The following is a 17,928-nucleotide window of genomic DNA, read 5'->3' as shown; positions in this document are numbered from 1 at the left end:
CTTTTGCTAGATACTTAAGATGCACTTAACTGTGAACGGAAATGAAAATGAAAATTGCGTACCTATATTATAATCAGTCTATAGTCTATTGTTAAGATGAAATGATTTTGCAAATTTAGAATATTATTTCTCGTCAAATTTTACGACAGAAATTCATATACCCATAATAACTTAATAGAGCCATATAAATTAAAAGAGCTATGATGGACCAGTGGTTACAAGATGTGAATCTTAATCGATGATTCCGAGTTCAAACCGGGACAATCATCACTGAAATCATGTGCTGAATAAATATTCATATAAATATTGTGCTGATTATAAATATAATCAGCACAATAGTCATCAATGATAATGAGAGTCTGCTACGTGATCCCATCAATTGGAGCCTCATGGTGAAGTAAGCTCTACAACCTTCTTTTCGAAAGGGAGAGGAGCCCTTTGCCCAGCAGTGGGACGTTAGTAAGCTCGTACTTTACTTTTTACTTTATAACTTCGTAAATGCCAATGGCGTAATGTCTAGAATAATAGTAGTGACGGCATAGATTTGTCCTTAGCCGTTATTTTGGAAACTATTAAAGCTGTTTTGCTAACTGCAGGTGGACGGACAAATGGACCACCTAATAATAACCACCAGTGGTCCACACCGCCTGTAGACATTGGTGTCTTAATAAATTATAACCATTCCTTAGATTAGATCTCCAATGCTCCACCAACACTGGCTAACTCACCCATGAAACAGGAATACAACAAATTATTGCTGCTTGACGGTAGAGTATATGATGAGTGGGTGGTACCTATCTAGTCGTTCTTGCACAAAGCCTGTCTACCATTAGCTTATAAACGACTGTTATTTGTAGTCGAAGCCTAAAATATCAACAGAATGCAATTTACCCTCCTATATAATTTCACGATGTGATTTAAATTTTTTATTTATTTTTCTACATTGGCAATAACAAATTTGACAAACACCTTATTTGACTGTAATTGTCAATGTCAGTTTAACTTAGTGGCGACAGTCGGTGTCATCATGTCATGTATTGAGTTCGCATAAATATTTTGTTCGGCAAGTACGCTCGTATCTTCAGTAAAACCGTGATATTTATTTACTGATCATTTTTAATAGCGACTTTGTTGTGTTCGTTGACTCATGATGTAAATATAACTAAAGCAATGTTACTATTTAAAATATGGTTCAATCATAATATATGTTGAATCGTGAGAAAATAATCGCTTCATCAATTTATTATTGACGGTAAGTAAATATATATTTTGTGTTTTAATATAACAATCAAGAATCACATTTTAAATATTAACTTTAGATTAGATTATTAAAATCGGTTGGTAATGTATTATAAAAAATAAAAATACTCCAACACATTAATTTAAAATCTAAACATTTTATAAACGAAGGCGTTTCCCACAACGTTTTAATGAATATTTATTTAATAAATTCATTTCATAAATTGTTTAAATGTAGAAACTGGAATTGGCCGGTTATTTTGCGAAACAAGAACCATGTATACATTATTGTTTTTCCTTTGTTTTAGCTATCTTCAAACACATAACTATTTATACAACATAAACATATCATAGTATTGACATTTACATTCCTAATTTAAAACGAAACTGCATATTCATGCTTACAAGGAAATCATTATGCATAAATACCCTATTTAATAATATTCAGTCTTAAGGTATATATATATATATATTATATATATTGAATATGCAAAAAACCTTACTATATAATATCATAATCGTAATAATATGTGCACAAAGTGGTTTTTATTTTTTATTAAAAATCAAATCAGTCTAGACATGGAACTTGGACTTCTACAAGTAGGTGTGTGTCATTAAAGAAAATAAAAAATTGAATTATTATATATATATTATATATTTATAGTTAAATGATAAAAATAAATAAAAGAAAGTCTAATGAGCTATCAGTGTTTTCAACTCATTGTAGGATGTGTTCATTCACTTTCCACTTTATATAACTTCAACGTAATTGTTTCCTTATTAAAGTATGCAGCGAATGATCCATGAACAAAGTTATTTATATTTAACATTAAAATTAAAATTTTAATATCTTTCTCACGTAAACACTGCTTATGATAAATTTATAAGAGTATGAGTCCCCCCGGACAAGACATGTTGAATAATTGTTCTAATTTCAGAATATACAAAAGAAAAAACTTTAAATTGTGTGGCTTTGTGTATTTTAAGAAAGGTTGATGTTAAGGATGGATGGGTCAGTTCTGATTAAGGAACTGTTTTATCTGAAAGACTGTTGTGCTAGAGGTCAGTTTACTGCAATCCTGATTCCAGTAAACTGATCTCTTCTTTATTATTAGGTACATAGATATGAGATGAGATATGAGTATTCTTTAAAAGCAAATACTTTTATGTTTATTGTTGCACATGAACAAATCAAACTTATTTGGCATGACTAATATACTTGTTGTCCTTTTTATTCTATGTAAGAAAAAGATACTGATATATGTATTTAATTAAGATATTGTTTCAATGGAAACAGTAATAATTTATCATAAACTAACAAACTCGTTTGCAAACATAAATAATTATAATATAATTACAACATCGAGCAATTTCTGGTAATGATGTTGTTAACATTTACAGTGTCAATAACTCGATCATATATTTGAATAATTATCTGTAAAGTAATTGTCTTATTAATTACACCTAGAGTTCCATGATAGACCCTACTCATACATAGCCTTGTGTACTAGCAAATGTAATAGGTACTAAACAAAGACAAGGAAATTTAGCCATAGACAATTTCACAACTTTTTACCAATTATTTTTTATCTAACAATATTTTTATAAGAGAAGAAAAATGTATCACTACAAATTTGAATAAAACACTCTTGTCTGAAACTCAAAAAGTATTAAATAGATATTCATCCTAATTTCACTTTCTTCCTGAATGCTTTCTCACTGAATGCCTTCTGTTTGAGATGATATTAATGAATTTTATTTCATAACATGTGCGTGGAATTTACGAGTCGCGTTGGCTATGTTTTTATAAAAAAAGCCGTTGGTAGTTTTTCCTTTGACCATCAATAAGTAAAATGTTTCGACATTTAATAAAAAAATTGAGTTATAATTTGAATGGGTTAAATTGTGGGCAGTGCAGTGTAAATCTATTTAAACAAGTTATACAATCAAACAAAGCATTATCAGGTACAAAATCATAATGATTAAACTTTTGTAATCAGCCAGAAGCATTCAACGATGTCGTGTTATTTCTAACGATTTGTCTCGGTTTTATGGAATCAACTTCCAACTTTGTATTCAAAAGAAGAGGATTCTTTAGCTTAGTAGAGGGACAAGTATATTCAATTTGTCCTTACTGGTATCGCAACTCGAACTGAAATAGGCAGCTACGTCGTAATAAGCGCCGACGTGCAGTGTTCTGATACTCAAAGACTTAATTATGATTGGCGGGACGACCCTTAAGCCGTTAAAAGTTTTTGCAACCTAAGCACCCTTGTTTAAGACGAAGTATGGAGTAGACTGCGTCATGATCCATTCTCATTGTGCTACTAAATTTTAAACCGTTCTCCTCGTACACGCTTTTCACGCTTCAATTTAAATATTTTCATACCATATCATGGCCTATTGCAAAGTATTATAAATTTATGTTTACAATAAATGCTCTAAAATAATATTAATCTTTGTATTGAAAAGTATAAAACTTAGTTATTTGAAACCGTATAAAATCATTAAATCATGGTTACTGTGACTCATTTATCAAAGTATAGACTAGTTGCCGCCCGCGGCCTCGCTTGCGCATTTAAGGGTTAGTAGTGAATTTTTAGGCATTAAAAAGTAGCCTATATCCTTCCTTGTAGTTCAAGCTTGCTTCATGTCTGATTTCATTTAAGTCGTTTCAGTGGTTTGTTTGTGAAAGATCAACAGACAAACAGCCCTACTTTCTCGTTTATAATATTAGTATATACTACGTCGTCGCGGATTTTTTATGGATATTAGAAGCATTTCCTATGCTTCAGTCAGCGTAAGCAATGTGAGCGCCCGGAAATTTCTCGATTAGCTATTTATAAAATTAATGACATTATGTTACACATATAAATAAATCTTTCGACAGAAATTATTTAAATTAAAGCAGAAACCGGTACATTAAAGAAGACCTAAGGCTAAAAAAAGCAGACGTGGATTGAAACTTGTATGTTATTTGTAGATATAATATTGTGTTTTATTTTATGTCACTGAAATAATAAAATAAAATGTGATCACCAGTAAAGCTAGTCGCATAAACGCTAGATATATAGTGGACTTTAAATAGGTACTTATGATATGTGTCAGAGATGCCTTGCTTTAGATCTATAAGTTTTTTATTCTATATAAGTTATGCTCGCATTTAAGTGGGAGTTGAGTGGAGTAAGATGTGTTAGGTATCCTATATACTATGTATGTTAGGATCGTTTGTTTACTTATGACGTGGACGCGTAATAAACAAATAAACTCATTTTCAACAAACAAGGTACAACACTCCTCTAATTTAATTCGTATTTTATCTTGTTATATTTCTAAAATTACTAAATCGAATTGTAAAGGATACATACGGGAAAATAGGCCTGATTGATGGTAAGTCGGGGTGACTTACCATACAAAAATACCAATAAACATTGGCCCAGTAATATAGGTATCCATTCCTTGCAATACCAATGCGTCGCCAACATTGGGAACTAAATTTTTGTGTCTCTTGTGCCTGTAGTTACACTGCCTCACTCATATCGGACATCGAATCGGAACACAACAATATTGATCACAATTGCTTGGCGGTAGAATATAAGATTAATGGATAAGTACCTCCCCAGGCGGGCACAAAGTTTTACCACTAAGTGAAGACGATTTTCATAAAATGTTTTAAATGAATATGTTCATGAGACTTCAATTTGTGTGATTGATTTTATTGTACGAGTTTATGTGTGTAGTGATTACTTGTAAATTTTGGATCGCTCTTTGTTTTTGTCGTTGGCGTAATGTATGTTATGTTAGAGATCCTAAAATAAATAAATGAAATTAGGATTAATATTATCTCGTTGTTCGTTTAAGAATAGGGCATATTTGTGTTTATAATTTATCTCGTGCTCGGCGGTGAAGGAAAACATCGCGCGGAAACCTGCATGTGTCTAATTTCAACGAAATTGTGCCACATGTGTATTCCACCAACCCGCATTGGAGCAGCGTGGTAGAATATGCTCCACACCTACCCCTCAAAGGGAGAGGATGTCTTAGGCCAGCAGTGGGAAATTTACAGTCTGTTAATGTATGTAACGTATGTAGTTTTTAAACATAACATTAGGTACTATTTTCTAAGATTAGTATATAATGCTATTGGTGACTTTTGAATACCTACTAATCTTCCATAAAATTTTTTTGTTTATCTGTTATAGATTTGGTTCGTTCGTTCCGATTTTCTCTTCGATCAAGTCGACATATTGAGCTATGTCTTATAAAATATTCAACATTTTAACAAACTATATATCCTATGTCTGACTTGACACGTAAGATTAAAATATGAATATTCCGTCAATCGGGTTAGTGTTTTGTGCAAATACCTAGACGTCGCTAGTTAGAAAAAAGCCTCGGTGAGGCGTTTGAGAAAAAAAATTGAGAAAAATGTCTGACACCTATGAATAATCTATTAACACACTTTAATTATATAATTATGGATGGAGTTTTTTCCTGCGTGTCTATCAGTACATTACAGTACCGTTTTAAAGGTAATTAATAAACGTTTGCTTCACATTGTTCTTTACTGACTATACTTTGTAATTAAAATGATGGATAAGATTAACTACTGAGCCTACTTGAATAAAGATTTTTTTGATTTTTGAATCAACACTGTTTTGACCATTCAAATCGGGTCGGTTTTATGAGAACTACTTCAATAAAGAAAATTTTGATTTTGCTTTTTAAGGGATCGTTACGTACCTAATTTCTGGTGCACTTCTTTGTACGATAATAGTTATGTTACTGGGTATAGTGCGAATTTTATTAATAATATACTACACAGTACTCGACTAGCATTATATGTATTATCGATTACATATAATGGTTAATATATACACATAAATAAATAATGTATTAGTAGTTAAATAGCGTGAGGACATTAAACTTAAATATGTAAACGCAATATTTATGTTACGCGGAAGGCAAATGACCTGTTACGTCTAAGATAGTATGTTATTCCTATAAATAAGTACCGTTAAGTACGGTATCATTTAAATAGGTATTAACAATGTTATTTAGATTAATATAGACATACAAATGACCCGCGACGGCCCAGTGGGCAGAACACTTGAATCTATTTGATTGATTGGAGAAGTGTGGTGGAATAAACACCAAACCTTCTACGCAAAGGGAGAAGAGGAATTAGCCTAGAAGTGTTACCATCAGAGGCTGTTATTTTAGTATTGAATACTTTATTTAAGATGATTATGATACTTTCTGTCATTTCTGACATAATATCACTGTGTGACCGGTTCACATTTGAACCCGCGACCTTTAACGCAGAATAAATTGCAGTCAACACTGAGTCATTCGGGTTGAAGTTTACTTACGAGATCTTTGACCGCGACTTCCACGTTTGTGCTTAACACGCGGTTACATTGTTTGTTCTTAGAAATCTTGTTTGTCAATTCTTAGTAGGTAACAAATATACGTAATCTGTACGACTCATCAACTGACTGAATATTAAATATATTATTATGATACAAGGATATAATAATTTTAATTATTTATTTATTATATTTATATTTTATTAAAGCCCTTTTATACCGAACTACAGTACAAATACCAAACAATACAATATTTATTTATTTATTTATAATATGTCACGCAGTTCGGCGTGCCTCTTGGCATAGGCCTCCTCCAGCTCTCTCCATTGAGCTCGATCCTCCGCAACTCTAGTCCAAAATGGTCCCAGGGTTAGGCGGATATCGTCACTCCATCTACTCTTTGGACGCCCTGGTTTTCTGGTGTTCTCTCTAGGATACCAAAGAGTCACCTGTTGGCTCCCCTTGTTTAACTTGCAGCGCAACATGTGTCCTGTCCAGCTCCATTTTAGATGCTCTATGCGAGATATGATATCCGTAACTTTAGTCTTTTTTCTGATTTCCTCATTTCTGGTCCTATCACTAAGCCTCGTTCCCAACATGCTTCTTTCCATTGCTCTTACGGTTTTGACTAGTTGTTCTCTATGTTTTTCCGTTAGATTCCATTTCTCGCAGCCGTACGTCATGCAGGGAAGAACACAAGTGTTGAAAGTCTTTCTCTTGATATGTACACCTATTTCTTTGTTCTTCATGATTTCTTTCAACGACCAGTATTTCTTCCACCCGCTTGCTACTCTTTTGTTTATTTCTTTAGACATGGAGTCCTCCGGAGATATAATTTGTCCTAGGTAAACATATTCTTTCACATACTCGAACTTGGTTCCGTAGACCTCTATGTCGATTTCTATTGAGTTGGTCATTAGCTTTGTTTTGTCCGCGTTAATTTCTAAGCCCACTTCTCTGTTTTTTTCTGCTAGGGCTTTTATCATGTGCTCCAGTTTTTTGGGATCTTCTTCCAGCAGGACAATATCATCGGCAAATCTCAAGTGATTGAGGCGGTTTCCATTGATGTTAATACCGTTACTCTATAATAATTATTGTTATTTAATTATATCTTCACCTATTTGGGTAGGTAACGGAAGAATATATGCATGATGAATGGGTACCTATAATGTATTCTTTCGACAATATTTATTATTGTAGAGTTCCGGTTTGTGAATAGACCTTGGTGACCACTTAATCAGATACAGACAAAAAATAAATTTATTATTTTTTTTTTCTGTTATCTGTGTATCATATTTAATCATTGAAATAAAATTAACTGCGATAGTTTAGTAGCATTTTTAAATAATAATCAATAAAGCACAGATAACTTAGGTTATTAAGGTGACCCTTATATCGATGGCGTTTAATTCTATGTGAAAATTTGATGATAATAACGATCTACCGGTCGATTACGGCGGGTGTTCTATAATTAGGTGCATATTTTTTTATTTATGACGAAGATCAGATGGAATGTCACCTCCGACATGAAAGGAAAGTGTTCCTATATTGTCCTGTCTATCAAAACCAGGACCAAAAGATTTACGCGTATTCTGAGGCAGGAGAGTAAACGCTGCCAACTCCTAAAATGCGGGCTGCTGCTGAGAATTACTTAAAAGAAAAGCCCCATTATTTTTTTTATTGCTCCGCCTCCGGGAATCTTTGATCACGGGATATGCCAACCCTATAGGCTAATCGCTTTATCAACGAGGCAATTAATAATGAAGAAGCAAAAGTGTTGCAATAATTTTAGGAAAGTGTCTTTGTTGATTTGCCCTTGTACGCAACAATGGCCAACCAATCAATCAGGGGGCTAAATCTTCAACTATTCTTCACAAGAAATAACCTTAGCTTAATCGTAACTTAAGACCAATCCTACTTATTTATATCGGTTACTATACGATCCCGATTAGGTATATTCTGATCCAATTTTGTCTAAACCGCTTAAATACTCCTCTGAACGGCAACGATTACATTTCGAATCGATTACGATATACGTCGAATTGTTAATAGATCTGCGGCCCTGGTAGTCCTAGTGAATTTTATGATAAGAACAAAGAAAGTTTAGCCGCTTAAAAGTAGTTATAGTATCGGTATATAGATACCCATGTTCAAAATTACCTTCAAGCAACCGGTTGCCAAACAGTTTATCAGATAAAAAGCGATAAGCTTGTAAGGATATTTTTTTTATAGCTGGACTATCGGCTTAGTTACCGAGATTTTAAATTTAATAACACGTATTAACTTCATTTATACCAAGTAATATATTTAAATGTGTAAGCGATACGTGTTGAAATCGAATGCATTATTTCTTGTGTTATATTAGAGTTACACTAAAAGGCGTCACTGTATTATGCCTACAACCCCCCAGGGGATGGAGCGGGTACCGCTGGTTTTTTAACGGGTATTGTAGCATACTTAGCGTTGGTGTGCCACCTTAAGGGGAAGAAATTGAAAAATAACAGATTGACCAAAATATATCTCATTCAAATCTTCGATGACATTGACATTGTGTTCCAAAAATAAAAACTGTTTCCACTGTCAAAAATAATTTGTGATTAGAAAAACTTGTGTCTTCTTCGTTCAAATGTCAAATCGATTGTTCCCAAAAGAGAGCTCGGAACAGTGTTCAACTAAACACCCACAGATCTAAATTTATAAGTTAAGGCCTTAATTTTTGTGCCATTAATATTTTTCTACAATAAAAAAAGGCAGACAAAATAAGTTCGTCAAATATTCTACACGTCTTAACATCTAAAAAAACATACAGTTAATTGTCTTAATTAATTAATACTCAAGCCCCACTTATTTTTATGACACATTTTTAAGCCTTATTTAGATTAACCGTGATGTGGATTAGTATTTTATAATCACTTATAAATACGAAAGCAATTCTCTCAATCTGTTTGTTACTTCAGCATGACTAAGCTGAACCGATCGAATCTGAATCTGTATAAGAACAAAAATCTGTACATAATATTATGATTAAGTAAATATTGTTTGTCTGTATGTAGGGGGTAATCTCAGCGACTAATGATCCACTACTAAAAAGTTTTTACTGATGTAAAGCCTCATCATTCCTGAGTGCTACAGTGTTTAATTTATCTCATATAATTTTCTTTATAAATAAATTGCATCCGTGCGATTCCGGGGCAGGCTGCTAGTATAGAATACATTTTGACGCGGATGTCAACGTAGTCTCAAAAGGATATCGATGCTATGTGGTCATTATCTCAGCGTCAACTTTGTCAGCTGTTCCCCGCGACTCTGCGTTGCCAAAGTAAAATAAGTTTTTTCAGTGACTTCGAATCGATCGAATTCTAATTCATTGAGTCCATGTAGAACTTTTTCACTTGCTTATTGAGAGTCAAATTAAACACGACCATTGATTCGAAAAAGAAAATACAATGAGAAGTATTGGCTTTTTTGTCCAAATTTTTAATTGTTTACAACAAATAACAAAGCACTTTAGGCATTTTCATTGGTGTCCTTACACACATGAACGCACGAACTGTATAATAATCTTTTGCATAAATACGTTCCTTTATATAATTTTTTAAATCTAGAATCAACATTTCTTAATAAATTTATTGATACGAAATATTCTAATGCCTTTATCAATGAAGGACGTTATCAAAAATCCGAATTAATCCATTGATAAAATGATAATTTACATTAAGGTATTTAATTAGTTTTACATTTAATTAGTGTGTCATAAAACTTAATGTAATATACCTGTGTTGCCAGTTTTAATTCTTTCAATATATTCAAGAAATATTAGTTTAAATAATGGTATAATATAAAGTGTTTAAAATTAAAAGTGATATTTTAAGTATATTTTTTAGAAATCAGGTAATATTTCATCCTTTATTTTATTATCAATTAATCCAAAGCATCTTGGTCAGTATTGTCGTTAAGAAATCCTTGGGGTCGTAATTTGTCAATAAGGTCTGTAATTGTACCAGTGCTGGTCAAAAATCTCATCGCTATTCTACTCGAAAGTATTCATTAAATTTGTTATTTTGTAATTCCATTAAGACTGTATAGTGCTATTAATTGTTGGCACCAGTTGCACAGGGTAAGGGTTGCCTTTAGAATTAAACATATGTGTTGTCTTAAAATATTTTTAATTATATGTGGAAATAGTTCTAACAAATGTATAAGCTATAGAAAATAAGCTGAGGTAGCTTTACATTCAATTCCACATGATAACATGACGATTCAAAAGTGTTAATATGAGCCTACTTGAATAAAGAATTTTGATTTTGATTTTGCTAAGATAATATTCCGCATATAGGTAGTATTAACTGAACACAGTCCAATATTTATTTTATTTTTTGTAATAAGTAGGCATAGACGTTGTAAGAAATAATAACCATTCCTTAAATCACAGGAATGCGCCACCAACCTTGGGTGCTAAAATTTTATGTCCCTTGTGCCCGTAGTTACACTGGCTCACTCACCTTTCAAATCGGAACACAACAATACTAAGTATTGCTATTTGGCGGTAGAATATATAATGAGTGGGTGGTATCTACCCAGACGGGCTTGCACAAAGCCGTACCACCAAGTATAGTATGTGAATATGCGGGATTCTCGCTGTGTTTTCTGTTACTTACTTTTACTTATAAAGTAAAACTTACAACGTATATATAACCCACTACCAGACTGTGATCTCATCTAGTAGTAGTCTCTAACGACCCGGTTAGATTAGACCTTTATATGCGGAATGGTTACACATGATGCACCTGAAAGATGTCCACCTGACACATGTATATATATGATTTCCTTATAATGATTTATAAATACAAATAAAGTTTATAGAAATGAAGATGTAATTTAACCACTTGTTCATGTTGAATGCTACCGAATTTAACACGAGTCATTACGAGTTTTGCATTGTCAAGTTATTTTAAAAATAATATATCATGATACAGTACAAGGAAATTTAACGCAGTAGGTAAATAATAAATGTGCAATGAAACTTATTCCGTTGTAAAGAATACATTTATGGATTTGCACGAGCAAACGCCCTTGCTTAATAACAATCTCATTTGCACAATTACGCGTAATGTCGCTTACGTGTAGGTATTTTATATTGAGATTGGTCGATTATTCAAGTGCATAAATTTACCGAATAAAAACAAATCTTAAACTATGTTATACATTTACTGTATTTTTATACATACTAACATATTATGGTTATTTCAATCATAATTTATGTGTAAAGAAAACTATAGATATGTTCACTGTTAGAGCGTATTTGAATATAGTTTCATTTATTATTTTTTCTTTTATTTCATTTTTTTTTTTGGTAATATAAAAGGATATTTTTTGGAAAATAATAAGCGTGAGTTAATTTATTAATTAGTTTTCGTATCTAAATCATCTCGTAGTAGTTTACGAAACTACACATTTTTTTCAGACACGTAACGTAATTTGATATATATATGCGGTATATTCGTAAATAATTCTAATTTTTTTTAGATACAAAGAACACAAAATGCCGTCAGCCGAGAAGAAGAGCGCTATCTTGATGACCTGCGGGTCATTTCTAGTTGTTGGTGGAGCCGTCATGGTTGTCTTCTGGCCGACAATATTCTTTGCACAGTTAAAGAGTGTAAGTGTTGTTTTAAGAGTTTTTAGGACGTCGGACGATGATGGTATCTGAGTTACGTTTTTCGCCCTTAGACAGTGTCTTTGTAAATATATGCAAAACACTTCATATAAGTCTACTAAGTTAGCTAAGGCCGCTGATTCCGAGGTCAGGGTCAGGTTCAGTGGTAGTCTGATATATTGAAGTTGACTGTGTTAACACTTCATATCATGGGAGTGTGTAATCCGTTCGTCTTCTTGGACTTTTTGGTTGGATTGGAGTGCCTTCTCATTACTTTTTTATTTAAGATAGTCTCGACTAGCGTGTGAACCACCTAATGGTAAGTGGTCACTGTCGTTCATAGACTGTAAGAAATATTTTCCATTCCTTACGCAAAGTGCCGCCAGGGAACCAGGGTCCTTGGGAACTAAAATGCTGAAGAGTATATGATCAGAGTGAAACCAGTCGGACTCGTCTTACCACCAAGAAACACATTTTCAAAGCGAGGAAATAGTAAATCCACCTGTGTTTGCACAAACAATAAAGCACCATAATATCTCGTGCGTAATTGTTTGGATTCGAAATGGCCGCCGTGACAAAAATCGTTCAGGAGGTTAAAGATTAGCATTATGATCCGAATTTCTTTTCGCAGATGATGACGTTGTCACCGACCTCGACATCGTTCGAGATATGGCGGGATGTGCCGATACCAATGTACCTGGAATGTTTTATGTTCAACATCACCAATGTCGATGAAATATTGGCTGGAAAAAACGTCTCATTGGAAGTTGAAGAGTTAGGGCCATACGTGTATAAAGAGTCTCATACAAAGGTAGGTTTAAAGTGCTCTATATTTATAACTAGCGATGCATTACTTTAGGGTAAAGCTTCAGTCATAGAAATTACGAACATTCTTCTAAAAGTAGTTCGATCCATTTGCAATCTCAGAATTCGAGAATATTCTGGAAGTTTTTAACGAAGCTATGATACTTCAGCGGCGTATCAGCATACATGCATAGTAATAATATCGAGGAGCAACGATAATATCACCCTTTATCATAAAATGCCGCAAATCCGTCTAACTCTAACGATTAAAAGTAGCCAAAGTACCTACCTACCTAGTAGTACCTCCCTACACGTATACGAAGTGTGCAAGGTCTGCTGCAATAACAAATGATAAAGTGATCGGAGCCAGCTGCTCGATAAAATTTGTCTATCGCTAATTACTATTTAAATTCATTTACTTGTTAATGTGTATTTATTTCGTACCTGTAAAGATAGCTCGATAAATTATGTAATTACTGTTTTTATTCTATGTAAGTTATTATTTGCTGGAATATCCTTAATCCCCTCGACTTTGGTATATTATTTATAAATTATGATATAAAAAGTTACGAAACGAATTTATTTTTTTAAAATAATGGTTGATATCGTTTGTTTTTTTGAACGCGCAAATCACTGGAACTACGGACACAACGACAAAACATGTTAGCTCCCTAAGTAGCCAGTGTCTAAGGGCGGTGGAGGCCTTACAGCCAGGTGCGCATTTGATTGTTCGACTACCGACGTTATAAAAAAAAAAAACGCTACGGCCCACGCAGGCTGAGCAAGGATGTTTATCATAGAGGAAATTGTTGGAATCAAAGCAAGCTATAGAAAATAACAGATGATTACCACAAATTAGACAATTATGATAATTTTGATAAAAATATTTTAATACGACATACGTTAATAATAATAACCTAATAAATTAGGATCTTTAAAATATTACATAAAAAATAATTCGGTCCAAATTGATATATGACAACCCTGGCACTGATTTTTAGTGGCCTTCAATCTACGACATCGGATGATCGCAAAACCGCCTGATAAACGATAATTATAAATATAATAACACTGTCACGAAATGGTACATGTTATTACGTATTAGATAAGAAATTTTATAAGAATAATAATTAATCGAAGTGAACTAAGGCGTTATGTGGTTCGCAATTTGGGAAATTAAAAATATTTTACATTTTAAATTTAGAGCATGGAAATAAATCAAATGTATTTAATTTCGTACAAAGATATCTTCTAACAAATGAGATTGTATTAGACTGTTACGTGTAAGTATATGTTTTGTCTGTTCTAGTCAAAAAAGGAATAAAGATAAACAAACCTCGGATTTACGTATTCCACGCAAATTATTTATAGCACAATTATATTGTGTACACTAACAGTTCTTGATAACACTTCACCTACCACTTATATCCACTTTAATTTTACTTTTTACTTTACTTTTACCAAAGTTCCGATAAGTTTAGACGACGTTCAATCGCCATTTTTTCGCAAATCCATAATGGACATGGATTATTCAAGCTATCGACCAATGATTTCGCGTCAATACAATGTCAAAAGTTGTTGTCTTGTGGTTGAAATAGACCAGACATAGATGTATGTATGTATGTATGTATGTATGTATGTGTGTGTAATATTGCCGTTAAATATAGTTTTGTTGTGTTCCTTGTGTTGTATTATAATTACTTGTGTGTACGACGTTGGGAACTGGGAGATGTGGCCTATAGTACTGGCTCATTTGCCCTTTAACACAGAACACAATAAAACTAAGTATAGCGGTAAAATATATGATGAGTGGGTGGCATCTTTCCAGACGGGCTTGCACAAAGTCGTTAGTACGCATTGGTGTGTTGTGATCATTAATATGACTTAAACTGAGTATTATATAAAAAAGGATTATCGCAGTTTAGTGATGCACTAACTAGTTAGTGACTGCTACCCAATGGGTTCTACCCGCGTTAAGTGTCGTGTCATAAATAAATTATCCATATAGCATTTAAAAGTACAATTGGATTTATTTTATTGGCATATCTTTTTTTTTTAATCTTCGTAATTTCGCATCGTTTTCTTTGCCGTTAGTTGTCAAGTATTATAAAAAGATATGCAGTATTAAGATGGTATTACATTGTATTTGTTAAACAATCACGAAATGATAAATTCTTACTTTTTATTGATTACTATCGAGCTGTCGATAATAATTAATCCCTCATTGTGATTTTGTTGATTTTATTTTTTTAATTTATTTTTCTGATACTTCTGATTTCTTACTTTCTAATAGCATAACTTATATAATACATATAAATATATCTTAAATATAGAATATTATCTGAATAAAATTTTAACATACCTAAGTTCAGAAACTGATAGTGAAAATAATTGACAATAAGCCTTCCTTTTAAGTTGTTATGTGTATATATACTATGGTTAGGCGCCACCGACATTGGGAACTATAAGTGATGTCCCTTCAGCCTGTAGTTACACTGGCTCACTCACCCTTCAAACAGGAACACAAAAATACCAAGTATTGCTGCTTGGCGAATATATAATGGGTGGTACCCAAACTGACAATTAATAAAATATATGAGTTTCCATATGCAATAATATGGAACATATACATTATTGCAATAGACTTAACCGCAATAGAGTATGAACGACTTGAATATTAGTAATAACAATCCGTTGCAATTGCTCCGCTTGCCTCGTAGCCTACCTTGCAGATTATAAGACCCCGTTCAAATTCCAGGTCGTGTCATTTTGTCGATTTCCGGGTTTTATTAGAGATTGAGTTTTGTTTATTAAGAATTTCTTTGATAGCTTGGAGTTAGGAAGTGCCCAAGAACTTTGAGTGGGTAATATATTCTACCGCCAAAAAGCAATACCTACTTAGTAGTATTGTTTTCAGTTTGAAGGTTAAGTAGGCTAGGGTGGAAACCGCGAATCGGCAAGCGTAGTGTAGGACGCCCTGTGGCACGGTGGAGCGATGATGTACGGAAGGTGGTTGGTAGGAAGTGGATCAAAAGGGCCGGAGATCGGGCTCAATGGTGCGTCTTGGGGGAGGCCTATGTCCAGCAGTGGACTAATACAGGCAGCTATGATGATGATGATACTAGGGCACTTTACAGCTACAGGTAAAAGGAACATAATAACTTAGTTCTCAAGGTTGGTGGCGCATTGGCGATGTAAGGAATGGTTAATATTTCTTACAGTGCCATTGTCTATGTTTGTTTGTCTATGACCAATTTACTTGGTAGCTTGCTAGAAAAAATAATTGCGTGTGGATTTGAGGCCTATTTAGTAGCAATATTTGGGTTCATTTCTATAAGTATAAATATCAATAATGGAAAAATCTTGACACACGATAACATTACCTACATATAATATCAGAATGTCGAAATATATAATTAGCTTGATAACATATCGCATTAATCGGATTCTTCTTGATTAACATCCTGTGTGAGATTCGATCGGCGCGAATATAAAAATATAATTGTATATTATTAATAATAATAATATATAATAGAACCAGAGGAATAAAGACAAATAAACAAATTTGACATTTAATTGATGCGATATCATTGGCCGAGATCTTGATTGATCTGTTTTATTCGACATGGATTGGCGAATTCCCGTTTTGTATGATGATTTATTAACTTAACTTTGGAAGTGAAATTAATGTGGATATGAGTACTGTTTTGAATTATAAATAAAATATATTAATCAAGAAATGAAAGAAATCAGATAATATATAATTCTTTGAAATGTATATTATTTCAAATTGGAATAGGCTGTCGAGATTTTTTGTCGGTTCTTTTCGGTAGGAACGGCATCCGAACCGGTGGCAGTGGTCCATTCGATTTTATTCTATATTTAGTTCTTCTAATGTGAATAAAGTACATTTTAGTCACATTTGGTTTCAGCTTTAAAATATACATGTTTGAAATTCTTAACCTTTGTCAACAGAAAAACATAACCTGGAACGCCAATGGAACGGTTACGTTCTACAACGAGCGTTTCTGGCACTACGTCCCGGAAATGTCGAATGGGAGCCTCTCTGATATCATCGTCAGCATAAATCCCATCGTCGCGGTAAGGAAACAAAATACTATAACAGAAGATATTATCTTTGTTATATTAAAAAATCGCTTGTCCTGACGGACTATAACTGATACTATTGAAAGTTTAAATTTAGAACATAAGTTTATTGTAGGATTTTTGGAAATTTCAAATTTAAGTGAGTTAACTTTGCATGGGGTAACTTTGTCTCAACGTCTTTTAATTAAAACTTCTCAATTCATATCAGTCCCCTACGTGTCTTCACCATGCTAAATAAAAAAATGCAAAATGGATTAATAATTAATTCCACGATATTTCATGCGACACCCGCACATTTTTGTCAATGAAATATAAATTAATATTTTAATTTGTATTTAACAATAAGTAACATAAATTTACTTTACTGTATCCCTTACCAAACATGTTTCAACTTGTGGCCGAAGGTTAGCTAGACGAGACCAAACGCAAACATGTATCTCATGCAACTTTGTAAATTTAACTTGTTTGACGGATAAAAACTTTATTTTTTTTTTAAATAACAATACAAAACAGAAGAAGCCTAACAAAGAAAAAAGTACATGTTTAATTTATTCTAATTCTAAAAATTATTTAAAAATTAAAGAATTTTAAAATAGAAAAAAAAGTACTATTTTAATGTATTGTGTGCATAATGTTGTCTTAGATTTTCGCGATTATTACACATTGAAATAAAACTAGTTTTTAACGGATTTAATCGCGTATATTAATTATTTTAACATCCCGACGTTTCGAGCACTTTGCAGTGTTCGTGGT

The 17,928-nt window shown here is 32.9% G+C and overlaps 1 protein-coding gene across 2 annotated transcripts in view; it reads left to right on the top strand.

Annotated features, from left to right (window-relative positions):
• The first annotated feature begins 1,016 nt into the window (after positions 1-1,016).
• Positions 1,017-17,928, top strand: part of LOC125066306 (protein croquemort-like) — a 32,993-nt gene continuing 16,081 nt past the window's right edge. The window contains exons 1-4 of one of the 2 annotated variants that reach the window (XM_047674343.1): positions 1,017-1,252; positions 12,143-12,267; positions 12,896-13,075; positions 17,044-17,169. In XM_047674343.1, coding sequence (XP_047530299.1) covers positions 12,151-12,267; positions 12,896-13,075; positions 17,044-17,169 — 423 coding nt within the window. In that variant the 5' untranslated portion in view covers positions 1,017-1,252; positions 12,143-12,150. Of the gene's footprint in view, positions 1,253-12,134; positions 12,268-12,895; positions 13,076-17,043; positions 17,170-17,928 lie in introns of both variants that reach the window. The other variant, XM_047674342.1, reaches the window with a different exon arrangement.

This window comes from Vanessa atalanta, chromosome 9 (genome assembly GCF_905147765.1).
Source record: "Vanessa atalanta chromosome 9, ilVanAtal1.2, whole genome shotgun sequence".
Lineage (NCBI taxonomy): Eukaryota > Metazoa > Arthropoda > Insecta > Lepidoptera > Nymphalidae > Vanessa > Vanessa atalanta.
Note: the sequence above shows the minus strand (reverse complement) of the source record. Positions and strands in the feature narration are given on the sequence as shown.